Source organism: Pipra filicauda, unplaced genomic scaffold (genome assembly GCF_003945595.2).
Source record: "Pipra filicauda isolate LSUMZ 115617 unplaced genomic scaffold, ASM394559v2 scaffold582_size373904_pilon, whole genome shotgun sequence".
Taxonomy (NCBI): domain Eukaryota; kingdom Metazoa; phylum Chordata; class Aves; order Passeriformes; family Pipridae; genus Pipra; species Pipra filicauda.
In genome coordinates, this window is record NW_024104734.1 from 313,525 (window position 1) to 339,800 (window position 26,276).

General features: G+C 59.8%; 2 protein-coding genes across 2 annotated transcripts; both read left to right on the forward strand.

Moving 5' to 3' along the window:
- The first annotated feature begins 37 nt into the window (after positions 1 to 37).
- Positions 38 to 18,264, forward strand: ACVR1B (activin A receptor type 1B). The gene is made up of 9 exons (XM_027732165.2): positions 38 to 98; positions 9,049 to 9,288; positions 10,238 to 10,486; positions 11,579 to 11,809; positions 12,438 to 12,605; positions 13,143 to 13,299; positions 13,780 to 13,904; positions 14,537 to 14,667; positions 15,261 to 18,264. Exons 2-9 carry the CDS (start codon positions 9,114 to 9,116, stop codon positions 15,384 to 15,386), a joined length of 1,362 nt encoding a protein of 453 aa, XP_027587966.1. The 5' UTR covers positions 38 to 98; positions 9,049 to 9,113; the 3' UTR covers positions 15,387 to 18,264.
- A 1,892-nt stretch (positions 18,265 to 20,156) lies between these two features.
- TAMALIN (trafficking regulator and scaffold protein tamalin) lies at positions 20,157 to 24,452 on the forward strand. Its single transcript, XM_027732167.2, has 8 exons — positions 20,157 to 20,297; positions 22,120 to 22,169; positions 22,528 to 22,582; positions 23,007 to 23,109; positions 23,204 to 23,297; positions 23,371 to 23,437; positions 23,519 to 23,585; positions 23,668 to 24,452. Exons 1-8 carry the CDS (start codon positions 20,157 to 20,159, stop codon positions 24,099 to 24,101), a joined length of 1,011 nt encoding a protein of 336 aa, XP_027587968.2. The 3' UTR covers positions 24,102 to 24,452.
- Positions 24,453 to 26,276: the final 1,824 nt, after the last annotated feature.

The following is a 26,276-nucleotide window of genomic DNA, read 5'->3' on the forward strand; positions in this document are numbered from 1 at the left end:
GCCGCCCCCGACCGCCGACCGCCGGCCCCCGCCGCCGCCCGCCGCCCCCCTGCTCGCCCTGCTGCTGCTCCTGGCCGGGCCGCTCGGCGGGGCCCGCGGTGAGTGAGCGGCGGCGCCGGGCCCGGCCCGCACCGGGCACAACATGGCGGCGCCCCCGCCCCCGCCGGGAGGGGAACCGGGGGTCGGGGGGGGGTTCGTGAGGGGGAGCGGGGGGCGATGGGGGGAAGCGGGGGTGAGGCGATGCCGGGGGCTGAGGGGGACGGGGGGGGCCGGGGCCTGCCCGGGCCTGGATCTGGGTGGGGGCTGTGGGGCAGGTGAGGGGGGGGTGAGGCCGGGGGGGAGATTTTAGGAGGGTTCGAGGGCGGTGAGAGAGGTTTGAGGGGGCTGGAGGTGCCCCCGAGACGGTGAGGAGGCCCTGAGGGCTCGGGAGGGGGGGCACAGGTGGGTGTTTCAGGGTGGGGAGGAGGAATTGGGGAAGGGGGATCCATGGAATGCGGGGGTCCTGGAGGGTGGGGGGGTGAGAGGGTTGGAGGGGGAGCTGGAGGTGCCCCCGAGGCTGTGAGGAGGCACTGAGGGGTTTGGGGGCGGGGGGGGACACAGGAGTGGGTGTTTCAGGGTGGAGAGAAGGATTTGGGGAGGGGGCTCCATGGGGTGGGGGTTCCTGGGAGATTGGGGGGCTCTGGAGACATCAAGGATCTCGTGTGAGGGTTCTCGGGGGGGGGGGTCCAGCCTGGCCGGGGGGGCTCAGGGGGCTCACAGGGGTGTGTGGTGCAAAGAGGACCCTGGAGCTGGTTTTGGGGGGTGTCCCTTTCCCCCTCTGAGATGTCTGGGGAGGGCAACAGCAATTGGGGCTGGGGGTCAGCTCCCAGTGCTGGGGGGTCCTGTGGTGCTGAGGGATGCTCCACCGAGGCCCCCCGTGCTCACCTTGGGAAGAGATCTGGGAGCCTCCAGCCTGGCTTGAGGGGATCACGAAGGAAACCGGGATTTATGGGCTTCTCTCAGAGTGAGGATGGGCTTGGGGGGGCTCCTGGGGGTGGGTCCCAGAGGTGTTTTGGGCTTGGCACTGAGAAGCGGGTCAGCCCAAGGTGGGAAGTGCCACCGTCTTTTTGTGGAGCCTGTGGAGTTTGTCACCTCTTCCCATCATCCCGTGGCCCATCCTGGGGGGGCTTTGGTGGCCCCCCCTGCCCTGGAGATCCATAACTTCCAGCCCCTCTGAACCTGCAGTTTGGGGTTTTAAGGAAACCTTCCCCGGCCCTGAGCCTCTGGGTTGGAACAACTGTAAATATTTGTTTGGAGGGAGGGAAAACTCTTTGTGTTGGTCGTTTGTTCCGTGCTGATCCGTTCCCTTTACCTGGCGGGGTCCTGCCGCTCCCGGGGGACGAGCGAGGGGTCTTGCCTCTGGATTTGGGATGAGCTGGGCCCTTTTCTCCAGAGGAGGGGCCTGAAGGATCTCTGAGCATCCCTCAGGGCACAGAGGACAGGCTGGTGGCCGTGGCCCCCGGTGTCCAAGGCTCCCCAGCCCAGTCCAGCTCCGTGGCTGTCGGGGCGATCGCTGTTGTGTAACTCGGGTGCCTGTTCCGACAGGCTCCACGCTGGAATATTTTTCTCCTCCTCCCCAACCTCTCACTCTTCGGGTTCTGCATTCCCAGCCGACCGTCAGAGGGTAATAACTGTGTGTGTGTGTGTGCAGATCTGGACTTGTCAGAGCCGCGGAAAATGGCTTTAAATCTCACCTGGGCAGCAGGTGAGGGTTTGCCTGTGAGTCCTGGGAATTTGGGGATGGGATTGTGTTTTAGGGGGTGTTTTAGGTGCGCTTTGGTGTAACCTCAGGTAAAACCCAGCCCGAGGAAGGGGTTTCAGTTCCTCTGTGACGAATGGCAGAGCAGGATCTGATGGGACCCACTGCACAGCTGCTCTCAGGCTCTCACTTAGGTGCAAGATGGTGTTTATTAAAAAAAAATAATCATAATTAGTAAACAGGAAAGGGCCACTTGACTGCACGAATCCCCTGGAAACTCGGTGCCTTTGATTTTGGCCTCTGTGAGTGACTATTGTTTCCGCTCAGTGTGCACTGAATGGTTTTATTCAGTCCAAGGTGTGAGCTCAGCCTGGATTTGAGGGAGCTGTGCTCGTGGAGCGAGGGGCAGGATGGCAGGGAACAGGGAATCCCCCTGGGAATTGTTTGCTGCTGGAGCAGCCATGATGCACGGGGCTGCCCTCACTATTGTGCTTTGTACCACACGTTTAACAGCTGCTTATTTCAGGGAAGGCTGGAAAAACATCCCAATTTCTGCAGTGCTGGGGAGCCTGAGCCTCTGTGTGCCAGCAAACAGAGCAGAAAGCCCCCCTCCAGCCCCTTCCTTTAAAAAAAAAAAAAGGAAAAGAATCAAGAAAGGTGCCTCTGCAGTGATGGTTCTGGGGTGTTGCGGGTCAGCTTTGCTCGAAAGAAAGCAGCAAACCCACCGTGGGGAACAATTTGGGGCAGCAGATTTTTATCATTAACACCTGCTGCAAATATTTACCCGGTTAAATCAGGCGAACCCCGCGCCGGCCGTAACCGCCACCCTGCCACTTTCCAAGAAAGCCTTTCTCTAACTGGAAATTAGAAACAGTGTCCAACAAGCATTCTTGAACTCCTCCAGCTCCTTGGCCAGACAGCTCGGGTTGGGTTTTTTTTTTCTTTTTCCTTTTTTTTCCCCCCTCTCCCCGGCGCTGCCAGGAGGGGATGCTCCGGAAATGGCTCTTGCGAAAGGAGCGAAGGCAAACGTCAGTTCTCTCAGCGAGCAAAGTTCACTGGGCGGTGGTGACCAGTGGGAATGTGTCTGCCCTGAGCAGAGCGGGCAGGAACTGCTCCCCCACCAGGGTTTGACAGGGATGAAATGCCAGGTGGGAGCTCTCTTGTCCCCCTGGTTTAAGCCCCTGGCTCTCGGCCTCCCTGTGCTTTGCTTGCAGACATATATTTATTTATTTTCAGCAGCAAAACAGCCTTCCCTGCACTTCAAATCCCCTTGGTAGCCTTGCTGCCTTCTGTGGGCTTTTTGGAAGTACGGGTGGATTGCTGGATGTGGGAATAGAGACCTCACATTAAACAACTTGTTTGTACTCTGGAAAAGCCAATTGCCTGAGAAAAGCCAGGATGGGGTTGAAGTGTTGGAACTTCGGTAATGACCTGGGCATCAGGTGTGCAGGATGTTCTTCCACAGCACTGGTGTGGTCTGGTGGCTCCTCAGCTGGTTTCCTGACGAGTTTAAACACAAAATGGGTGTCAGACCAGAGCCTGGAGAGGGAATTCGGAGCCACATATCTGTGTTCCGAGTGGAAGAGCAGCAGCAGAAACATCGAGGCTTCTTCTAATTACCCTCTTAATGATGAGACTCCTGTCAATTCCTTATTTACAATTCATCTGGAAGCTCCTTTGTGTTCCTTGAGTCGATGCAGGGAAAGTTCTGCACTTTAAAGGCACGTTCTTCCTGCCTTTTCTCATTTTTTTTTTTCCATTTCGTGTGTTTTCTACTCAGCCATGCAGCCTTCACGTCAGGTCCAACCTGTGCCAGGGGACTGCAGCCAGCTCAAAGAAATTGAGACTCTTATTTCCAGCTTGAAATATCCCAGGATAATGTTTAGTTTCTGGATGACTTGCGTGAAAGTGCTGCTTTTTTTTTTTTTCTTGCCTTTTTTTTTTTTTTTTTTTTTTTTGCAGCTAATTTTAACTCCCTTTCGTTTCGCAGCAGCGGGTCAGTGGATTTCATAAGCACCAGCAAGAAGCAAAAGAGGTGTTTGCATCCCAAATAGCAGGAGAAGCTGAAGGGGCAGTGAGGTGTGGGGAAGGTGCTCGAGGTGGTGGTGCTGTGTCTATGGAAGGGCAGATCTGGGCTCGTTTCTCCAGCTGCTTTGTGAGGAAACGGGCTGTGGGAGCATCCAGAATTGTCCTTGCAGGGATTTTGGAGGCGATGGGTGAAGGTGGAGCTGGGTCTGGGACTTGGGGGAGACACTGGAGGGGTCGCTTTGGACTCGGATGTGTCCCAGCAAGGGGTGTGGGGATCCCACTGTGGATGCCAAGGCAGCAGAAGAATGGAGGTGGATCTGAATGTGAAGGGCCACCAGGATGATCAGAGGGATGGAGCAGCTCTGCCGGGAGGAGAGGCTGGAGAATTGGGATTGTTCAGCCTGGAGAAGGGAAGGCTTTGGGGTCACCTCATTGTGACCTCCCAGTGCCTGAAGGGAACCTGCAGGAAAGGGGGAGAGAGACTATTTCCAAGGGCCTGGAGTGCCAGGACAAGGGGGAATGGCTTCAAACTGCCAGAGGGCAGGGGTAGGTGGGATATTGGGAAGAAATTCCTCCCTGGGAGGGTGGGGAGGCCCTGGCACAGGTTGCCCAGAGAAGCTGTGGCTGCCCCAGCCCTGGAGGTGTTCAAGGCCAGGCTGGAGCAGCCTGGTCTGGTGGAGGGTGTCCCTGCCCATGGCTGGATGATCCTTAAGGCCCCTTCCAACCCAAACCATTCCAGGATTCCATGATAATGGCAAGGAAATCTTTGTCTTTAAAGCCTTCATCAGATGGCTCAGTCTGCCCTCAGCCCAGATTTTTGGAAAGGGAGCTGGTTGTTTTCTTGGAGGGCTGTTCTGGGGTGGTACAGCTGAACATGGAGCACAAAGGGGCAGCTGGACACACCTCTGCTCCCTCAGCACGAGGGAAGGGATTTTATTCCTAACCCTCTGTGATAAAGGTTATTCTTTATTTCAGCACAGCATAGAGCCAAACACTGACAGATATTTCTGTTTTCCAAGCGTGTTTACACACGTCCCTCTTCATTAGAGCATCTGAAGAAGCAGCAGAGCTACAAAGCCAATTGTTTCCCATTTCTCTTGCTAACATTGTGCTGCTGCAGCATGAAACCAGCACTCCCAGAGTGGGGCTCATTAAGTTTGGTGCTGCACAGAGACACAATAAATTGCAGCTCCTGTTGCAGAGCCTTGGAAAGGCTCAAAGTCAGGGGAGTCGTTCTTCCAGCCCAGACTCGAACTGTTGAAAAAGAACAGCAGCCACAGTCGCTCCGAAAAAATCTGTTTATCTGGTAAATACGTGGGTGGTTATTGGCAATTTTACCAATACTCATCTTCAGGTTAATTATCCTCATACATCTTGATCAGGTAGAGTTCTCAGCCCTGAGAAAATGGCATCTTGCTCCGTGTGCTTTGGGGAGGCGCTGGAAAACGCATTCCAGGAGGTGGTTGCCACCACTGCAGGAGGTTTTGCTGTGAAACTTTCCCCTGTCTCGCTGCAGAGACATCTTGACACGTGAAACCCTGTGCGAGGACGAATATGTGCAAAATGAGCTCGGGGAGTTGCTGGGAGAGGAGGAGAAATGTTCTTTGCCTGTCAGAGCTCGGTGCTTGAGTCTCCCTGGAGCGCAGAGCTCGAATCCACAGCCCCCCCCCCCACCTGTTTGTTTGGATCCCTTGTGGGAATTCAGGTTGCTTTGAGGGGGGGGATTTGGTGGGAGAGGCCCTGCTCGTGTTTTCCTCGCCGCTGTGGTTGAGGCAGGACACGGACACCTCCGTTCCCCGGGATCCTGTTGGGGCTGGCACTGGAATCCGGGAACACCACAGGGAGCAGAAGCAGTTCTTGGGTTTGGAGGAGTCGAGCCCTGGGCTGGGGTAGTCCAGGATCAAGGAGAGTTTATCCTTTGGCAGCGCTGGCTGCCCTTCTGTTTTTTGGGAAGCAGAGAGGCCCCGTTTTGCTCCGTGTAAACACCGACCTGCTCCATCTCTCCAGGAGAACAAAGCCCCGTCCCTGGGACCTGCAGCTCAACGCTGGGCTTGTTCAAACAGCGTCTGTGCAGGGCTGGGCTGGGCTGGGAGTGGGGTGTCCGTGTGGGGAGCTCATGGAGCGGGCTCTGCTCCAGCTCCACTCGCTCCTTCCACGCAGACTCATCCCCGGGCGCTCCGGAGGGGGGAATGTGCCTCCCCGGCTCTGGGAGCTGCTCTTTGTTTTCCTTCACCCCATCTATTTCCTTCAGCCCAGGCAGTTTCTTTTATTAAGTAGATTATATGTTTTGCTCAATAGGAGCTTTTCTTCCCCCAGAAAAAAAAGAATGCTGTTGGCATGAAAAATCCTTTTATCCGCTTCTTGTCTCCTCCTGCTTCGCCCCGGCTGCTCCCACAGCACCCAAGAGATACCTGGTGGGTGGCTCTGCTTCCCTGGCCATCTCCTGACCCCCACCCAGGGGCAAACAACCCTTCCTTTTGCCTGGCTTCTGGGTGTTACTGATGGGAGAAGAATTTTTCCCCCTGGTTTAATCGAGCTGGAGCTGCTGGGCCTGCCCGGGTTGCCCTGTAATTCTGCTCTTTGCCGGGAGCTTCCCGGTGCAGACAGGCCTTTCCTCCCTGGCACACACAGAAAATTGGAGAGTTCCTGCCTGCAGCCTGGAGGTTCTGGCCAGGAATATCTGGAAAGCCCCTTGAGGGTCGCTGATGAGAATTGTAAAGGAGCACAGACGTGTGTGCTGAAGGCTCCGTGCTCTTTGTTCCCGCTGCTCTCCCACCCTGGGGATTTTTGAGGTGCAAACAGTAGAATTGAAGTTAAAAAAGAGCAGTTTGTCTCAGAGGGGGAATGGGGTGAGAGGAGGCCGTGGGGCATCCCCCTCCTTAGCAGGAAATTTTGGCTTTCTGCACAGAACAGATAAGGATCTCAGTCTGTCTCTGCGCCGGGGCTCTGGTATCGTACCTTGCAGGTAAACTGATTTTTTGTTTTTATTTTTTAATCCTACAAATGCAACTGAGCAGACACAACCAGCTCCTCTGCTTTCCCTCTCAAAGGCATGCTGGGTTTCAGGCCAGATACTTCACTCAGACGTTTACAAAATCAGTTTTATTCGTGCATTGAAGTGCTTTGTTTACTTGGGAGCTTCTGGAAGCAAAACTGCCACAGTCTGAATCTTGGGATTGAGACCTCAGAAATGAGTCTAACAGGACCAAAGTTCAGTTTTGTTGTCTCTAAATCAAACTGAAAAGAACCTACATGGTGAGATGTGTGTGGGTTAAATGTTTTTAATTTGTACCTCGAGTTTTTGATAAGTAATAAGGGAGATGCTTTAAAACACCATTTCCTTTTAAGTAAGACATGAAGGCAGGAATGTGCCCTGGCTGCTCTTTGCCATCTCGGGTGTTCATAAAATCTCCTTTATCACCAACCTTTGTTCCCCCAAGTGTTTGTATTTTTCAGAATTGTCTTGTCTGTGCTCTGCTGGCCACAGAAAAACCCTGATCTCGGAGCTCTTTGAGGTGAACATCAGTAGAGGGGTCTTTTCCTTTCGTTATTAAGTTTCCTCATAGGATCTGCTGAATCCATGGATGCTCTCCACCCTTCCCAACATGGATCAGTCTGAAGGTTTTCCCTGTCCTTTTTCTGTCCCATGTCCCTTTTCCCTGGCCTGTGCTGAGCACATGGTAGTAAGTGACATTTGCTCATGAGGCTTTTTAAAGGTTTCTCACTCTGGGTTTTAATCAGATAGAGTTGTAGACTCATGGAATCTCTGGAGCTGGAGGGGACCCACAAGAACCACCCAGTCCAACCCTCAGCCCTGCCCAGGACACCCCAAAATCCCACCCTGTGCCCCAGAGGATCATCCAAACCCTCCTGGAGCTCTGGCAGCCTTGGGGCTGTGCCCACTGCCCTGGGCAGCCTGGGCAGTGCCAACCACCCTCAGAGATCCAACCTAACCCTCTCCTGACGCAGCTCCAGAGGTTCCCTCAGGTCCTGTCACTGGTCACAGGCTTTTTCAGTGCAATTTTGAATCTGTTGGTTCCAAACTCCCCAGCAGCCACATTTAGCTCGTCTGGAACAGTTCACAACAACAGCTGGAAAACGAGGAGCAGCGTCCAGGGAGAATTAAGTGAACAGTAATGCAATTAGGCTGATTGATTTACCCAGGACTCTGGGATGAGGGCTAATGGGTGTCTTCCTCCTGAAGGAACCCCGAGTAAATCAGGACCAGCTTGTTTTTTGTTAAGCTCGAGGTAACGTGGCCCCAAACGCGACAGAGCGTTGAGGCTGTCGCGTGGCTTTACCCCGAGAAGGTTCAGATCGGCCTGGGGAGAGTCAGCTGTGGCACTTGTATCTCTTCAAACCCTTCTGGAAACCCTCCCTACCCGAAAGCCCATTGCTGCAGCGGGTAAGGGCAGGTTTCGGGTTCCCTCGGGGGAGGCTGGGAGAGCTGATGAAAGCTGGAGAAAACCCGGCGTGCTGCTAAACAAGCCCCACCCTTCTTCTTGACATTGTTGGATTCCTCTTTGTTCCCAAGGATGGCAGGGCCTGGGGATTTGCTTACAGTTTTTCAGGCAGCTTGAGAAAAGCACAATGACAGCTGGGAGGCGGAAAAATGTGGGAATCTGCCTCGGAGTTTCTCCTTCGCTCTTTTACCCGAATAATCTTCGTGGGGAGCAGGCGAAAAGCCAGGAATTTATTTGACCCCAAGGTAGTGTCTCGGATCAGGAAAGCAGTTGCTAAATAAGTGGCTGATCTAGCTGGGCGTAGCACGCTTGGCTCGTGCAGTCGGCTGGGATGGGGCTGGGTTTGGCATCTGCCAGCTGCTCCTGGGCTCCGGGAGCTGGGGTGGTCGTCCCTCGCCAGCCTGGATCAGGCAGCTCCTCCTGGAGCCTGGGCAGCCAGGCCGGGGGGGATCACATCCATCAGTTGGACTAATTGTTGCGTTGGGTTTGAGCCTGACCAGAGGTTGGGCTGGGAGTGGATCTCGCCCGGTTTGCAGGGGTGACTCGGGGCACGGCCGGCGGTGGTTGCAACAGGGGCAGGCAAAGGGCTGCCTGGGCAGGCACCTCCTGGAAAGGCTCCTCTGCCCCCACGCTGGGTTTCGTGCTGAAGTTGGGTTCTTGCAGGCCTGAAATCCCTGACTTGTGCTGTTCTTCAGGCCGGTTCCTCCAGAGGCTGAGAACGGCCCCTCTGGAACGGGGAGTTTGGGGAAGGTTTCCTTCCTCTCGCCTGCGCTTTCGCTCTCGGTGGGGTTTAAGGGCTTGCTCTCGTTTCGTTTCCAGCTTTGACATGTCTGTGCTCCGACTGCAAACAAGCCAACTCCACCTGCGAGACGGACGGCGCCTGCATGGTCTCGGTCTTCAACCTGGACGGGGTCAAACACCACGTTCGGACCTGCATCCCCGAGGCCAAACTGATTCCTGCTGGGAAGCCCTTCTATTGTCTGAGTTCGGAGGATCTGCGGAACACTCACTGCTGCTACTCCGATTTCTGCAACAAAATTGATTTAATGGTTCCCAGCGGTGAGTGGAGAGCGGGATGAGTCGGGTGTTTGAAGTGGGGAGGAGAGGAGCCGTGGGTTTGGGATTGGGAATTTGCAGTTCTCGGCCCTGTTTTCGCCCGTTCCCTTTGGTCGATGCGTGAACTCGAGCGCTGGGTTTGTTTCCTCCTTCTGTAAAGTGGAAATAACAAACTACTTCAAATTAAAATGGGAACGTGCGTGTTCCCCGGGCACAGCCCGCCCTGAGCTGTGAGCTGGACCTGCCTTTATCAGCTGGAGCTGCTTCCTTTCCAGGACTCCAGATCTTTTCAGTGCTGAACACGAGTATGGGAACGTTGCAGCAGCTTCAGAGCAAAGTGTGGGGGGGGTGGAGGGTGCCTGGGCTCAGAATACACCAAGGGGAAGCAGCCCTGCCTCTGTGAGGGTGTGGGAAATGTCTGCTTCTCATTCCTGGGCCACAGAGGGCATGTGGGGCTTCCTCCTACCTCCTGCTCTCCGTTTTGGGCTGGTTTCTAGTGGGTGCTGTGGAGACTGCAGTGTCATTTTCCTCAGGAGCAGGGGGGAGGTCTTATTTGGGCTCAAAATGACAAAAATTTAATTGTTGCCTTCAGGTGCAGGTTCATTGGTTGTTGCAGGGCAAAGGGCAGAGAGGGAGCAATGAACCCTGACTGACTGGTTGGGTTCAAGTGGGAGGTGAACTGCAGACTGTTCTGGAAGATTCAGCCCAGGACAGGCTCCCATCCTCTAAAACAGTGAATGCCCATGATCCCTGATCCCAGGTCCATTTTCTTTTGGGGGTTCCAGCTGCATTTTGCCTGCCTGGTGCCTCGATCAGCCCCGTGTTGATGTCCCGGAACAGTGAGCTAAAATTGTCCAGGCTCTGAGAGAATAATTAAAACACAAGAAGAAAGCCCTCAACGGAGCGATAATTTTCTCAAAGCGCCTGTTCTTTTTCTCCCTTTCCTGCCAAGGGCACCTGAAGGACAACGAGCCCCCGTCGAGCTGGGGTCCCGTGGAGCTGGTGGCGGTGATCGCCGGGCCCGTGTTCCTCGTGTTCGTCGTCATGATCATCGTGGTCTTTGTGTTCCATCACCACCAGCGAGTCTACCACAACCGCCAGCGGCTCGACATGGAGGACCCCTCCTGTGAAATGTGCCTTTCCAAGGATAAGACCTTGCAAGATCTGGTCTACGATCTCTCCACCTCCGGCTCGGGCTCAGGTACTGTGGGAGGGCGGGAAGTGACCGAGGAGAACTTGGAGTTGGAGTTGTCTCATGGTTGCCACAGCTTTGCACAGGGGTGTTCGGGGTGTTTGGCATGAGTAACCTGGAGGGATGGTTAAATTCAGTCGTGTGGTCACCCTGTGTCAGTGTTGAGGTAAGAGCAATAGTTCAGCTCCTTGACTGCAAGAGGATACCTCAGGCAGCTGCATCTCTCCCCAGTTCAGCCTCGGAAGTGGATTTGGGTTGGAAACAGCAGTTAACTGCTAAGCTGTGCATTGCTGGCTTTCAGAGGAGGATGCAGCATGTCACCTGCATCAAAGCTGGCAGGAAAATGGGAGAGACCCAAGCAGGTGAACGTTTAACAGTGTGCAAACAGTGCATTTGCACAGCCCATTTTATCCCAAAGAATCCTTGAGTCTTCCCAGGTGGGTGATGTGCAGTGTTTGCTTCTGTAGCACTTAAAAGGAATCCCCAGATGGGATTCATGGAGTAGATGGGAAGTCATCATTTAGTTGTGGCTTCGAAGCAGGAAAGCAGTTGGGTTAAAGAAGGAAAGGAATTTTCCAGCAGGTGGAAACTGTAGGAAAACCCAGAGAGGCAGAGAATGTCAGAACCTGGTATTTGCCCAGGGAATAAACCTTCAGCAGCACATCTGCTGCTCTGTACAAAGTGTTTGGGATCTCTTCCATGCACGCTGTGGGCAGGTGAGCTCCGTGCTCTCCACAAGCGATGGCGGCGACGTTGGGACTCCTTTCTTGAGAGAAATTCAGGGGGTTTTCTGCTTTTTAGCAGAGTCTGATTTAGATGAGTTCCGTTCTTTGCATGTTGAGGCTGAAATTCCTTTGATGTGCCGTGGAGCAGGAGTTCCCTGACTGCTCCTCTGCTTCAAAGCCAAATGCAGATGCTGCCTGAGCAGTGGCACAGCCCACGCAGGAGCCACCACCATCCCCTGCTTTGGGCCTTGCTCAGGCTGCTGGTTGTTACCAGCCGTGGAGCCTGCTGGGTTCGAGGGTGTTCTCCAGCCTCTGGGTTTTCAGGAGGTCCTGCTGCTGCCGCAGGGGTTCATTCCTGCCCGTCCCCTGTGCCCAGGTTTGCCGCTGTTTGTCCAGCGCACCGTGGCTCGGACGATTGTCCTGCAGGAGATCATCGGCAAAGGCCGCTTCGGGGAGGTGTGGCGAGGCAGGTGGCGAGGGGGCGACGTGGCCGTGAAGATCTTCTCCTCCCGTGAGGAGCGTTCCTGGTTCAGGGAAGCTGAGATCTATCAAACTGTGATGCTGCGGCACGAGAACATCCTGGGGTTTATTGCTGCGGATAACAAAGGTAAGAGGTGCCTCGGGCCTGGGAGCGGAGGCTTCACCAGGGTGCAGCCTGGTCCAGTGCCTGATCCCCCTTTCCATGAAGAAATGTTCCCTAATATCCAATCGAAATGTCCTCTGGCACAGCTTGAGGCCATTTCCTCCTGTCCTGTGCCTTGTTCCCTGGGAGCAGAGCCCGATCCCCACCTGGCAACCCCTCCTGCCAGGAAGTTGTGGAGAGCAAGAAGGTCCCCCCCGAGCCTCTTTTTCTCCAGGCTGAGCCCTCCCAGCTCCCTCAGGATTCTCCAGATCTTTCTCCTTGTTCTCCAACCCCTTCCCCAGCTCCACTCCCATCTCTGGACACACTCCAGCCCCTCAGTGTCTCTTTTGGGAGTGAGGAGCCCAAAGCTGACCCCAGGATTGGAGGTGTGGCCTCACCAGTACCCAGCCCAAGGGGACAGTCACTGCCCTGGTCCTGCTGGCCACGCTCTTTCTGATAGGAGCCATTTCTGCTGCCTGACTTGCCCCAGGCTGACTGATCAGTGCAGCCTTATCCAGCAGCTCTGCTCTGTCCCAGAAGGGTGGGGGCTGCTCCATGATGTGTGGGGTCCCCGTGTGGGACCTGCCTGAGCTCCGTGTCCTTCCTGCTGCAGATAATGGGACATGGACTCAGCTGTGGCTCGTCTCCGACTACCACGAGCACGGGTCCCTCTTCGACTACCTGAACCGCTACACGGTGACCATCGAGGGCATGATCAAGCTCGCCCTGTCTGCTGCCAGCGGGCTGGCCCACCTGCACATGGAGATCGTGGGCACTCAGGGTAAGAGCCCAGTCGGGAATCCTCGAGGGGAGGCTAAAGCAGAACTGCTCGGGGGGGCTGATGTGCTGCCCAGCAAACCCTGCCTGAGCCTCTGAGCCAGCCCGGCTTCAGCTGGTCCTTACTGACCAGAAATAGAGCGGCTGCTTTGGCTGGGAAGTGGGTTATCCTGGCGCTCGCTCCCGGGAGTTATATCACCATTTCACATCCCATCCTAAAATTGGCACTGCCTGGGTGGGATGTGAGCGCAGGCAGCAGCACCAGCACAAACTCCTGACGTCGGTAGGGCCGCGCCTGTGCTGGGACATGGAGTTCACGTCCCTCTTGAGGCCTCTGGATGCCACTGCATCAGCGGCGCCTCCGAAACGCCACCGGAGCCTCTTCCCACCGCAGCCCTGCCCCGGTCCCTCATGGATCCAAACAGGAAAATGTGTTGCAACACCGGGTTTAACGCCCTGAAATCCGGCGCTGCCTCCGCGCCGGTTCGACAGACGGATTTCCCCAGTTTGACCCTCGCTGCTTTTTGTTTTGCTCTCTTAGGGAAACCTGGGATTGCTCACAGGGACCTGAAATCCAAGAACATCTTGGTGAAGAAGAACGGCACGTGCGCCATCGCTGACCTGGGCCTGGCTGTCCGGCACGACTCCGTCACCGACACGATTGATATCGCACCCAATCAGAGGGTCGGCACCAAACGGTAGGGAAACACAGCCAGAGGCATCAGAGTGAGACTGGAAATGCCTGAGCTGCTGGTTGAGCACTGGGGGAATTCTCTGTGTCCAGCGTTTCCCAGTGTCCCACAGGGACAGCTCTGTGCCCAGGTTGATGCCCAAGGGACGTCAGTACCTTCAGTCTGAGAGGGGTGGGCCAGCCACGTAAACCCAGCACCAGGGAGCTTATGTAGTACCTGGCAACAGGCTTGGCCAACCTGCTCTTGGGAGCCTGATGTGTTTTGGGGACACAAAAACCTCTTTTTACCTCTTTTCCCAGCCTGCTGTTGTTTGGGAGTTATTTTCTTCGCTCTGTTAGACCACAGGGCCCAGTTCTGTTCTGATGGGGGCTGTGCCATGCAGAGTTTGGTCTGCTGGGAAGTGCTGTGTGGGGAAAACAGAGATCAGTTACTATCTTCCAGAGAATTCCCTCTCTGAATGAACACGCTGTTCCTTTCTGCCTACAGATACATGGCCCCAGAAGTCTTGGATGAAACCATCAACATGAAGCATTTCGATTCCTTTAAATGTGCCGATATCTACGCCTTGGGCTTGGTCTACTGGGAGATTGCCCGAAGGTGCAACGCAGGAGGTAACACCTTGGTGTGCTGTGCCCTGGGCTCTGCTTCCTCCTGGGTCTCCCAGCCTTGGGCTTCCCTTTGCTGTTGGGGAGGTTTGAGGGAGAGCAGGGCTGCAGGAGGAATGTCCCTGTGTGTTGCCACTGAGGGAGGAGCAGAGGTGACCCACGGCTGCTGCTGAGCCTGGCCGGTGTGGGGACATGGGGGTGGATGCTCCCACTGGTGTCTGGTGTTCCTTTGGATGGATTTTAAGGACGTGGTGGTGCCCATTGGTGGGGGGATTTCCCCCAGATCAGTGTAGATGTCTTGGCACGTGCAGCTGCAGCACCGTCCCACGTGTGACAGAGCCCCACTGTCCCACGTGTGACAGCCCCACTGCCACTGAGATCTGGTGACCCTGGCTCCGTGCTGGGAGGTGCTGATCCCAGCCCGCTGACTCTGTTCCAGTTTGGGCAGCTGCATTTTATTTTCCCTGAATTTTTCCTGTAAACCCAAATCCCAGATTCTTCATTTCTGTTCTAAATAAGTGCAAAGTGTTGACGCATCTCAGCAGTGAGTCATGGAGCCCCAACCCGCCTGCCTTCAGCGAGCTCTGTGGCCGTGATTCCTTCTCCAGGAATTGCATTTCCCCCTCTCTGCCTTCCAGGTATCCATGAGGAGTATCAGCTTCCCTACTACGACCTTGTACCCTCTGATCCTTCCATCGAGGAGATGCGGAAGGTCGTGTGTGATCAGAAATTACGGCCCAACATCCCCAACTGGTGGCAGAGCTACGAGGTAAGGTCGGCTTCCATCCTCACCTCCCCTTCCTCTGCCATGAGGAAAGGCTGAGAGAACTGGGATTGTTCAGCCTGGCCAAGAGAAGGCTTTGGGGTGACCTAATTGTGGCCTCCCAGTACCTGAAGGGAGCCTGCAGGAAAGATGGGGAGAGACTATTTACAAAGGCCTGGAGTACCAGGACAGGGGGGAATGGCTTTACACTGTGGAGTTAGATGGGATATTGGGAAGGAGTTCCTCCCTGGGAGAGTGGGGAGGCCCTGGCACAGGTTGCCCAGAGAAGCTGTGGCTGCCCCAGCCCTGGAAGTGTCCCAGACCAGGTTGGACGGGGCTTGGAGCAACCTGGGCTGGTAGAAGGTGTCCCTGCCCATGGCAGGGGGTGGGACTGGATGATCTTTAAGGTCCCTCCCAACCCAAACCCTTCCATAATTATCCTGCAATGAGGTGAGTGAACAGTGAGCGCTGTAAGCTGAGCTCTGGTTTTGGGGGGTGTGGAGGGTGTCCCCGTGTCCAGGCAGAGCAGCAGCCTGGCAGAGCGACGTGGGGCCTGGGGGAGAGCAGAGCACTGATATCCCTCCTTGTTTCTTGCCCAGGCACTGCGGGTGATGGGCAAGATGATGCGGGAGTGCTGGTACGCCAACGGAGCCGCCCGGCTCACCGCCCTCCGCATCAAGAAAACCCTCTCCCAGCTCAGCGTCCAGGAAGATGTGAAAATTTAGGCTCTGAGCCTCAGCAGGAAGAAACTGCACAGGAGCTGCCGTGCTAGAGTAGACATGTGATGGAGGCCTACCTCGTGTTTCAGCCCAACCTACTGCTACAACCAGACAGCGGGACCTGCAGGCTGCGAGGCGGGGGGACGGAGCCTACGGAACCGCTCTCTTCCCTGCTTGGGTATGAAACAATCCGAAACCTTTTGTGATCACCTCCTGGGAGCGTGGAGACTTGAGAGGGGACTTCACCCGAGGGATCTCAGCCACGATCGTAACTCTTTGTTCCTTTAACGGGAATCCCTGTAAAGCTCAGCGCGCGCTGGGCACCCCTTGGCGGGGTCGGGGCCAGCCCGGGGTGCCCGGTGCCGGGAGTGGGAAGGGAAAGGGAAGGTTTTTCTTGCCGTTGCTCTGAGGATTTTTCCAGGGGACTGGCACGCCGGTGCAGAAAAAGCAAAACAAAATGGTGCTCCCTTTTCTGAGAGGCTGAGCCGGGACAGTTGATCAGCTTCACGAAACCGTTTCCCCCCCCCCCCTTCCTTTTTTTTCTTAAGCTTGAAGAAGTCCAGCCGAGCGCCCCGGCGGCCGTCGGGGCGCCGGCGTCTGCATGCGCGAGGCGCGCGTGTCCCTGTGCCTGGTCATCTCCTCCGTAGCCGTGCGGTGTCTGCCCGTGGGTGGCTCATCTCTGTCCGTGCTTCCTGTGCATGTGCAAATCTCGAGTGTCCCGTTTGTGAGCTGTTGCTGGTGCTCTCCTGTGCTGAGTTGTGAGCGTTTGTGGAGCTTGGACAGGCTGCTGCAGAGCGGATCCTCGGCTCCCCCGGCGGGGAACGTCCCGCCAGGTCACCTCACTGCCACCCTGTCCCTTTTTTAAGACAAAACAAAATAAGGAACTGAGAATCACTCCTGGAATCCAGGGGTGGTTTGTTTTTTTTTTTTTTTTTGTCTCGAGCCCCTGGGGTTTGTAATTCTTGGTAGGGGGGGAGCTGAGATGTGTCAGAGGTGGAGCAGGCGCTGCGCCCGGCCTGCAGGGAAAGCAGGGGACGGTTCTCCTGGGAACACAATTCCCAAGTCCACCATCCAGGCAGAATTCTGGGGGCTGATCCACGGGTGCTGGGGGTGCTCTGCACCTCCCAGAGGCGCCGGGCAGGATCTGACAGCGGGTGTGGGTTGGGAAATCAACGTCCATCTTTTTAATATAGGTGTATAAATATCTCCTGATGTGGAAGTGGCCATGTCTTAAGTGTGGGGTGGGGGGGCCTGCATGGATTTTTTTTCATTCAGCGTTGAATCCGGGTGAGGAAGAGGTGGGATGACTTGTCTGCAGTGAACATGGAAGTGAGGGCTGAGGCTGCCCTGCTGATTTTGGCAGTCATGGTGTGGGGGTCAGGTCAGTGTCTGCGGTAGAGAACTCTGAAGCCATAACTTTTAACTGGAGTGGTTTTGATTATTATTTTTTTTATTATTATTGTTGTTATTATTATTGTTATTATTATTATTATTATTTTCTGGGAGGGTCTGGATTTTAACTTTTTTGAATATTGTTAATTCTTTCTAAGAGAAGAAAAACAATCTCTAGTTATTACCTCTTGACCTGTTGGTTTGTAAAGAAATCACTGCAAAAAAAAAAAAAAAAGGAAAAAAACCAAATGCACAGCTCGATTTACACTGGAACTGTTTCTACTCTGACCTTGCTCCTGCTCTCTAAGGTGAGGTTTCATCTCTGCTCCGGCCGCCGGGGTTAAATCTTTATTTCAATCCCTCTGTTCTTGCTGTCTGTGTCCCTGTCCGTGTGTCCCCCCGACTCCCCCGTCTGTCTGTGACCTTGTGTAAAGTGAGGAGTGTGGGTTTTGCATCGTGTTAGGAGCCCTTTTGCATCCCCCCCGAGGAGTTGGGAGCGGCGCGGAGCTCCCGGAGCGGGATCGGGGTCCAGCTCCCCGTCCCATCCCAGTTTATCCCCGTCCCATCCCAGTTTATCCCCGTCCCATCCCAGTTTATCTCGGCTCCCAGTCCCAGCCAGAGGTTCCCACCAGTCTCCGTTTCCCCCGAAACCTGCGTTTAGAAGCCCAGGGGTTTGGCGGGCACTGCCCGGCGCTGAGGACTCTCCAGCTGCTGGCACAGGCCCCGGGGATGCCCTGGGAGCTGGGGAAGGACGGGCTGGGCAGGAAGGGACGTCCCCCACTGGTAGGTACTGCGGGCTCTCCCTCGGCTCTCCCATCCCCGTGCAGGCCGATTCCCAGGGACGCTCCGGAGGCTCCGGAACTTGCACTGACTCCCCCCCCCTCCAACTGTAGCCACACATGCACCTGCCTCAGCGCCAAACCAAACAGCGCCCGGCGCGCGGGGTCGGCCCGGGTCAGGCACGAGGGACGAGGGAAGGGCGACACCCCCGTGAGCAGCGTCCTAGGAAAGGAAGAGCCTTGTTTGGGAGACAGAGAGAGATGGGGAAAACCAAGCGGGATCCGCGGCGGGAACGCTGACCATGTAGCATTTACACAGCACTTTCATGCAAAGCCGTGCCCGGGGGGTGCCAGCGCTCGCCAGAGCTGGCTGGGAGCACATAGGAATCTCTGCCAGGCTCCGGGCCTTGCAGCAGCTCTGGGAAAAAGCAGCATTCCAGGCAGGCCCGAGGGGAGCCCAGTGCAGGACGAGGAGGGGGGTCCATCAGCGGTACGCGGCTGCAGGACAGAACTCTTGGTACTTCTCTGCCCCTTTGATTTGTTTGGTTTTGTACATTTTTTTCTTAGCAAAGGACTGTAAGAAAATAGCCACTTAGCCACTTTACCTCTTCAGTATGCAAATGTACATACGGTGTAAGATAGGAAATCTTTTGTTTAATATAAAACCAGGCTGTCGATTTCTGCTGTACATTATTAAAAGTTTGTTTTATTCACGTGAGGTGTCGGAGTCTCTCAGTTCACTGGGAGGGGTGGGAAGCACAGGGCAGATCTCAGGCCCCCAGAAAAAGGGGCTGGGAGGGGGCTTGTCCCCCACAGGTAAAATAATCTCTCTGGGAATCCCGGTCAAGACATTTTAATGTTGAATATTCCCATTTTTGGTGGAGATGCAGCTTCCAGCAGGTGGCAGGTGGGATTTCCAGCCCACACAGGGATGAGCAGCTGAACTCGGGGCTCCTTCTCTGGGGACAGGCACAGAGCAGGAGGGAGTATGGGGGGGGTACAGTGGGCATCCCCCCAAAGCATCCCTGGGGATGTGGTGGGTACAGTGGGCATCCCCCTGGAGCATCCCTGTATCTCCCACAGCTTCCAGAAAGGATAAATCCCAGAGCAAACCGCCCAAGGCCCTCTAAAATCCCGTTTGCTCCAAGGGCAACCGGTGCTGTGCAAAATGCCCCCACTAATTCTCCCTAATTAGAGCCTCCTGCAAACGAGCCTGTTGTGAGCGGATCAAGGGGAAAATCCGCCGGGGCCTGGGGTCCCCCCGGGCTCAGACATGGTGGGGAGGGGGAGTCGCCATCTGGGCTCGTCCCTCCTCATTCCCAGCTTTGTCTGCAGCTCCTGCTGTGGTCCCTGGGAAAATCCAGCCCCGTCCTGGAAGCAGAGGCAGCAGTGGGATGAGAATATGGGGAATTTTTAAGCAAAATTTGTCTTTACTCCTCTAGGAAATGGGATGGGGAAACAGTCTGGGATGGCTTCAGCCAGGGGGCCAAATCATGACCAGATTTCGGGAACAGAATAGCATGTTCCTCTCCATCCCCAGGGGGTTGGTGCCTCGGGACGGGGTGGTGGGCTCGATCCCATCCTTTCCCCAGCACTTCCAGCCCGGAGCAGCTCCGCTCCGGGAGAAAACTTTTGCCTCCTGGTAACCCCAGGCCAGGCTGTGGGCGGGAGGTTTGGGTGGAACGCCAGCGGGATTGTTACGATCTTCATTTTTTTTGGCGAATTTTAGACAAACATTTGGGCAAAGCTCTCAACTCCAGCTGGAAAATTCCCGCTGCCTCCCGGCGCGGCGCAGCGAGGGGCGGCCGGAGCGACGTGTCCGCACCAGACACCGCGGCTGCCTCCGGGAATTGTTCTTTCCTCCCGTGTCCCGGCTCAGCGCGGGCACGGATCGCGCAGGAACGGTTTAAATCCCCCCTCGGCCGCCCCCGCCGGGAGCCGGGCCCGGGGCTGTGGCCGCCCCTGTTGCAGCTCCTGCCTCCCGTTAAATCCCAAATGCGGCTTTGGCGGCGGGTGGTGGCCTGGGGGGTGCAGTGGCAGCTGTCGGGGGGACGGCAGAGCCTGGCAGAGCCTCTGCGCCCGGAAACCCACTGGTTTCTCCCCAGAATCATCCCCGATGTAACCCCTGGGGCCACTCCTTGGCACCCCACGGTGCCACCCGTGACACCCCCGGCAGTGTCCCACCCCGCACCTCCCGGTCACCACCTCCCCCTTCTCCCTGCTGTCCCACAGCAGCACCCCCAGACCCCCACGCTGAACCCCACGGGGTCCCCGAGCAGGACCCCACGCAGGACCCTCCCCCTGATCGCTCACGCTGGACCCCGCGCAGGACATCCCCCCTGCACCCCCACGCTGGACCCCAAGGGGATCCCTGCCCAGGACCCCAAGCTGGACCCCCGGGACCCCCCACACGGTCCCCACGCAGGACCCGGGGCGGGGGCGATGCCGGACACGGGGCCGGGCTTCCCGCGAAAGGCGCGGCTTACAGACAAATAGGCGCGGTTTAAGCCACAAAGGGGCGTGTTTTGCCCCGAAACGGGCGCGTCCCGCGCTGTCCCCGCCCGCCGGGCCCATATAGCGGCGCTCGGGGCGGCCCGGCCCGGCCATGACCCTGCGGCGGCGGCGGCGGCGGCTCCGGCCGAAGGACGATGCGGTGGCGGCGGCGGCGGCCCCGGAGAGCCCCGGCCCCGCCGAGCTGTACCGGGCGCTGGCGGCGGCCGGCGGGACCCTGCCCCGCGTGCGCAAGGTAGGAGATTTGGGGGGGTTGTGCACCGGGGCCGGTGCGGGGACCGGCGCCGCGAGCGGTAACCGGGGTGGGGGGAGAGCAGGGGGTGCGCGGTGTCCCCGCCCCGCGCGGTCGCTGCTCCGGCGGGGCTGCTCCGGCGACTTCTCTTGGGCTCTTGTCCTGCCTCGAGGTCCCCCCCGTCCTGCCCCCGGGAGCCCCCAAAGCTTCGCTCCGTGTCCCCGTCCCGCCCCGGTGTCCCGGTCCTGGCCCGGTGACCTCCCCCAGCCTCTTGCTCTGCCCCAGCATCTCCTCACGCCGGACCCGTCCTGCTCCAGCATCTTCCCGGTGTTCCCATCCCGCTCCAGTGTTGTCCCCCAGGGCGTCACATCCTGTCCCGGATCCTCCCCACGTCCTGCCCCGGTATTGTCCCTGTGCCCCCACCCCAGTGTCCTCCCCAAGCCCCACGTCCTGTCCAGGTCCCTCCCCACGTTATTCTACGGGATCTTCCCTGTTCCACAGCGGCCCCCCAAGCCCCTCGTCCTGTCCTGCTCTCTCCCCATGTCCTGCCTTGTAGTTTTTGGGGCACAGGGCCAGGCTCCCACCCTGGTGTACGCGGCCCTGGCACCGGGGCAGGCGTGTCCCCACAGCCCCCCTGGGCTCTGCTTCAGGGGGAGGGCAGGGGGGGACAGGGCACAGGGTACCCCGTCTGCTTTGGAGAGGATGGGGGGGACAGGGCACAGGGTACCTCGGGTCTGCTTTGGAGAGGATGGGGGGGACAGGGCACAGGGTACCCCATGTCTGCTTTGGTGGGGCACGGGGCCCTCTGCCCCCACGCCCCTGGAAAAGCCTCTTGCGGTGGCGCTGGGACTGTCACCGCCCCGACGCTCCCCCCCGGCCCCGCGGCGCTTCCTGAGCCTTGTGGGGAAGCGAGAGCGGAGCCGACATCCGGAGCAGAAGTGGCCTCGCGGCCGCGCTGGCACAGCCCGGGTCACGCGCGGTGTCCCGGCTCCCCCTCACCGGCCAAGGCCACCACCGGAGACGTCCCCAGGGGGTCTGGGACATCCCACGTCACCTTCCCGTCACTGCCGTGACGTGGGGCCCGGAGTGACGGGCGGCAACTTTCCCTGTGACAAAAGCACCCGATCCGGGTGGTTTTGCACTTAAAACGCCCTCGGATGCGGTCGGGGACGGCCCCGCCACCGTCCGGTGGCACCTGCGGGGCTGGTGGCACCCACGTGGCACAGCGGGGACGGAGCCGGTGCCACCAAGACGGGCCACGTGCCACTCCGGAGGCGCAGCTCGCGGTGGCACCGCCCGCACCGGGCTGCTGGAGCCCCGCGGCCTCGGAGGGGCATCTGGGGACAGCCCTGTCACCTCCTGCCCCGCGGCGAGGGTCCTGCCGTGCCCGGCCGGTCCCTCCGCCCGCCCACGCCTCCGCACCCGCCACAACAGGGGCATTGTCCGGGCCGGGAGGGGGGGGGGAATTTTGCATGAAAAAACCCGACTTTGTGACCACAAAAGGGCCCCTCTGTGCCGGGGGGCCCCCCCCGAGCGCGGCGTGGGGTGGGTGCGGCGCGGTTGACGTCAAAGCGTGGGGGGAGCACGGGGCAGCTCTGAGGGTGCCTTTGAGCGCCGATCAAAGCCCCGTTATGCCCACCCAGCCGGGGGGGCCGCGGGGCTGGGGGGGCTCCCGGGTGCTGGTTCGGTGCCGGCTTGGCACGGTGTTCCCCAGGGGTTTGGTGCTGCCCTGGTGGGACGCCCCGTTTCGGCTGTCCCTGGAGGGGGTGGCAGGGGGGGATGTCCCCTGGGGTGTCCCCCAGTGATGGCTCTTCCTCTGCTGCAGGACGCAGGGTTCAGGTGGGCGACCCCCAGCCAGTCCCCGGAGGAGCACAGGTAGGGACACAGGGGGACACAGGGGTGGGGCTGGAGTCCCTGGGACACTGTTCCAGGAAGAACTGGAAATGGGGGAGATTTTGTGGGGGAACCTGAGAGCAGTGATGGGGTCACACTCCCTGGAGGGCCCTGACATCCCCAAACCCTGTGGGGACCCTGCCTGGTGCTGGACAGGCTGCAGGGCTCTGGCCAAGGCCGACTGGGGGGATCCCATCCTGCGGGAGGGTCCCATCCTGGGGAGGGGGGTCCTGTCCTTGGTGGTCCCCAAAGCAGCGTTTTGAGAAGGGCCCAAGGTCCGTGCAGGTGGGCTGGGGGGTGCCAGGGTCTCTGCCTTGTCCCTGATCCCCGTGTCCCCCAGGAGGGTGGTGACGCTGGAGAAGAAGGCAGAGGAGTCTTTCGGCTTCGAGATCCAGGTGGGTGCTGAGCTGAGCCGAGCTGAGCCGAGCCGAGCTGAGCTGAGCCGAGCTGTGCCGTGCTCAGCCGTGCCATGCCCTGCTCCCCACCCTGCCAGCCCGCACCTTGCTTTGCATCGAGGGTATTTTTAAGTTGTCTCTGAGCCAGGGGTTATTTTTAGCAGTGACAGAGCCGCCGTGTTACCGAACCTCCCCCGGCCGTGCCCGCGGGGGCAGCCCGGGGGGGCCCCACTGGGGCGCAGCCATCGGGGCAAGACCCCCCTCCCCGGGGCCGGGGGGCTGCCCCTCATCACCCACCGGCAATTAAACAATTAAACACCGCAATCGCTGCCCCGTGGCTGCTGCTGGGGGGCCCTGGGGCTCGGGGGCACTTTGGAGGTTGGGGGTCCCCGTGCCCCTCACCAGCCCCCCCCCCCCGTTCCAGACCTACGGGCTGCACCACCAGGACAGGAACAGCGTGGAGATGTTCACCTTCGTGTGCCGCGTGCACGGCGGGAGCCCGGCCGAGGCCGCGGGGCTCAAGGCTGGTGAGCACACCCCGGGGGGCTCGGGGGGGGACCCCGGCAGTGGGGACCTGCTGCCCTGAGCTCACCCCCTCGCCTCCCCCCCCCCTTCCTCCAGGGGACACGATCACGGGGGTGAACGGGCTGAACGTGGAGGGCGTCCGGCACCGGGAGATCGTGGAGATCATCAAGAGCTCAGGCAACGTGCTCCGGTGAGCTGGGGGGGCTCAGGGGGGGTCCAGGGGGCCCCAGCCCTCCCCCCCGCTGACGGCTGCTGCCCCACAGGCTCGACACGCTCTATGGGACGTCCATCCGGAGGGCGGAGCTGGAAGCCCGGCTGCAGTACCTGAAGGTGAGAGGGGGGCCCTGAGGGAGTCAGGGGGGTTTGGGGATCCCCCCAGCAGGGTCCTCACCCCCGACACCCTTCCCACAGCAAACACTCTATGAGAAGTGGGGGGAGTATCGCTCGCTGATGGTGCAGGAGCAGCGGCTGGTGCGGGGTGAGTGGGGGCCGGGGGGCTGGGGGGGGGGGCTTTGGGGCACCCCCTGGCCCCCCTGACCCCTCTCCGTGTCCCCCATCAGGTGTGGTGGCCAAGGATCCCAGTATCTACGACACGCTGGAGTCCATCCGCTGGTGCCTGCAGGGGGAGGGGGGGCTGCCGGGGGGCTCCTCCCGCGCCAGCGGCAGCGACGACTCCCTGTACCAGACCTGCGTCTTCGCCTCCGCCGACTCGCTGGATGGGGACAAGGACAAGGATGGGGACAAGGACAAGGAGGGGGACAGTGGGGGTCCCGCGCCCCCCCCGCCGCGCCCCCGGCCCGCCCTGGCCCGCAGCGCCAGCCTCAAGTGTGCCGGGGGTGTGGGGGCCGCGGGGCGACTTTGGGCCCGGGCCGGGGACCCCGGGGAGGGGGCGGCCGCCCCCCGCAAGGGCCGACACAGCAGCTTCCGCCGCCGGCTGCTCAAGTTCATCCCGGGACTGAACCGGGCACTGGAGGAGGAGGAGAGTCACCTCTAGCCGGGGGTCCCCACCCCCCCAGGACTATTTATTTATTTATTCCAAGGGGATTCATCCCCCCATCCCCGGGGGAAGGAGGTTTGGGTTGGCCCCAGGGGTCCCGGTTTGGCCCCCCCCAGGCCGGGGGGGTCCTGACACCGAGGGACGGACGTGACACCGAGGAACGGACGTGAGGACCCTCCCGAAACGGCTCACGGAGCCGTTGCTGCTCTCAGGAATCGGTGCCCTCCTCCCTGTGGGCACTGGGGGGCCCTGCGTCCCCCAGGTTTGGGGGGCTGGGGGGGCCCCGCCCCCCGCCCCCCCGGGGCTGTTGTACCGCGCCAGCGCTCGCCAATACAGAGACGTTTTGCAGCGACGTGTGGCTGTGACTGGGGGGGGACAGAGCCCCGTGGGGAGCGGGGTGGGCTGGCTGGGGGGGCTGTGTCCCACAGGGGAGCCCACCAGGCTGCAGCCCCCCCTCAGTCCCCGCGCTGCCCCCTTTGCCCTCCCCGCTGGGCTCCGGGTGGGGCGGCCTTGGGGTGACCGACTGATGTCACCTTGGACCTGCGTGGGTTCCCAAGGACCCCCCGTGTCCCCCCGCCCGCCGCAGCCCCCGGTGCCGTGGGCCACGTCCCGGCTCTGCGGGGCCCCGGCCAGGCCCTTCCTGCCCCGTTTCCTCCGGCAGCCGGCGGGAAGCGGGTCCCACCCCGAGCCCTTCCGCCCGCGGGGAATGGGGTGCCCACGCGGGACGGGCACTGGAGTGGACTCCCACTGGAGTGGGATTGGGGTGTCCCCCAATCCCACTGAAGCAGCATCCAGAGGAACTGGGGGACGCAGAGACCCTCCGGGTGCTGCAGCAGCGGCCGTGAGTGCGCGGGGACTCCCTCGCCCAGCGATTCCTCCGCGCGGGGATTCCCGAGCTCTCCAGGGAGCCCCCAGCCCGCCGTGCCTCAAATTCCCCTCTGGCTGGGTCATCGCGTGTGTGGGGAGCCCCGGGGAGCCCCAGTTCCGAGCTCCTGGAGCGTCCCATGGCTTGGGCCACCCCCCCAGGATCCCAGGGGGATGTGCTGCTGGAAATCTGGGGGGCGAGACCCCCAAGGCTGCAGGTGCCCGTGGGTGCCGTGTGTGCACACGTGTGTGCCGTGGAGTGGGGGGCCCGGCTGGCTCCCCGCCACTCTCCTGCCTTGTCCCTGTTCCAGGACGGCTCCGCGCTTGGACATTTATGGTCTGGCTCCGGCAGCCCCGGCTCACGTTCTCCCACACACTGCCAGGGTCGGAGCACCCCGTTCCTGTCACGGCCATCACGGGACCCCCCGTCGCAGCTGCCACCCCACGCCGAGCTTTTTATAGCCCGGACCTGTGGCTGCGTGTGCCCGGGAATGGGCAGGTGGCAGTGGGACACCAGGGTCACGCGTGGCACCGGCTGAGCCGGGCAGGGCCGGGGGGCTGAGGCTGCGGGGTACGGACCGGGAACGCCCCGGAGCAGCCTGTCATTACCGACAAATATAGGCCCGGGGCAGGGAGCCAGCGCCGGCCGTGGGCACCCGGCAATCACTGCCCGGCCGTGGGCGCCCCGCGAGCCCCGACCCCCACCCTGGGGCTCGGAGAGGGCTGGCTGGTGGCCACCGTGTCCCTGTGTCCGCACCTGGGTGTCGGGATGGAGCCGGCATCCCAGGGCCGGTGCGAGCCGGGGTCCTCCCCTGCAGCTCGGTGGCCTTGCCGGGGTGGCTTGGCTCGGGTTTCCTTCCCCGAAGCCATCCCGGTCCCCGCGGCCTCTCCCGGGGTACAGCTAATCCCGGGTGCGGGGGCTGCCGGTGTCACCCTCCTGCCTCCGGTAACGCCGCTGCTGAGCGAGGGGTGCGGGGGGCTGCAGCCACCACGCTCCGTGCCCCCGGTGGCTTTGGGACCCCCGTCGGCTCCGGGACCGCCGACAGCTCGGTGTCCCGCGGCCTGACCCCGTCCCGGGGGGCTCCTGTCCGTACCCCCGGGTTGGCACCGGATGCAGTCCCGGTACCGTCTGTGCGGGGCGCGGGGACCCCGGCGGGTCCCGCCGGGCCCGGGGGATCCCCGCGGGGGAGGCCCCTCTGGTGCCGCGGGATCCCCGAGGCGTCAGCGGGCAGGTGTGACGTCAGCGGGCAGGTGTGATGTCACGGAGCCCCGTCGGGGGCGGGCGACAGCGGGAACCGGGGCCGGAAC

Excerpts from the sequence above, each read along its gene's own strand:
- TAMALIN (XM_027732167.2), top strand. The coding sequence starts at position 20,157 with ATGACCCTGCGGCGGCGGCGGCGGCGGCTCCGGCCGAAGGACGATGCG. Across the intron at positions 20,298-22,119 it reads CCCTGCCCCGCGTGCGCAAG|GACGCAGGGTTCAGGTGGGC; the intron begins GTAGGAGATTTG and ends CCTCTGCTGCAG. Across the intron at positions 22,583-23,006 it reads CTTTCGGCTTCGAGATCCAG|ACCTACGGGCTGCACCACCA; the intron begins GTGGGTGCTGAG and ends CCCCCGTTCCAG.
- ACVR1B (XM_027732165.2), top strand. The coding sequence starts at position 9,114 with ATGGTCTCGGTCTTCAACCTGGACGGGGTCAAACACCACGTTCGGACC. Across the intron at positions 10,487-11,578 it reads CACCTCCGGCTCGGGCTCAG|GTTTGCCGCTGTTTGTCCAG; the intron begins GTACTGTGGGAG and ends CCCTGTGCCCAG. Across the intron at positions 12,606-13,142 it reads GGAGATCGTGGGCACTCAGG|GGAAACCTGGGATTGCTCAC; the intron begins GTAAGAGCCCAG and ends TTGCTCTCTTAG.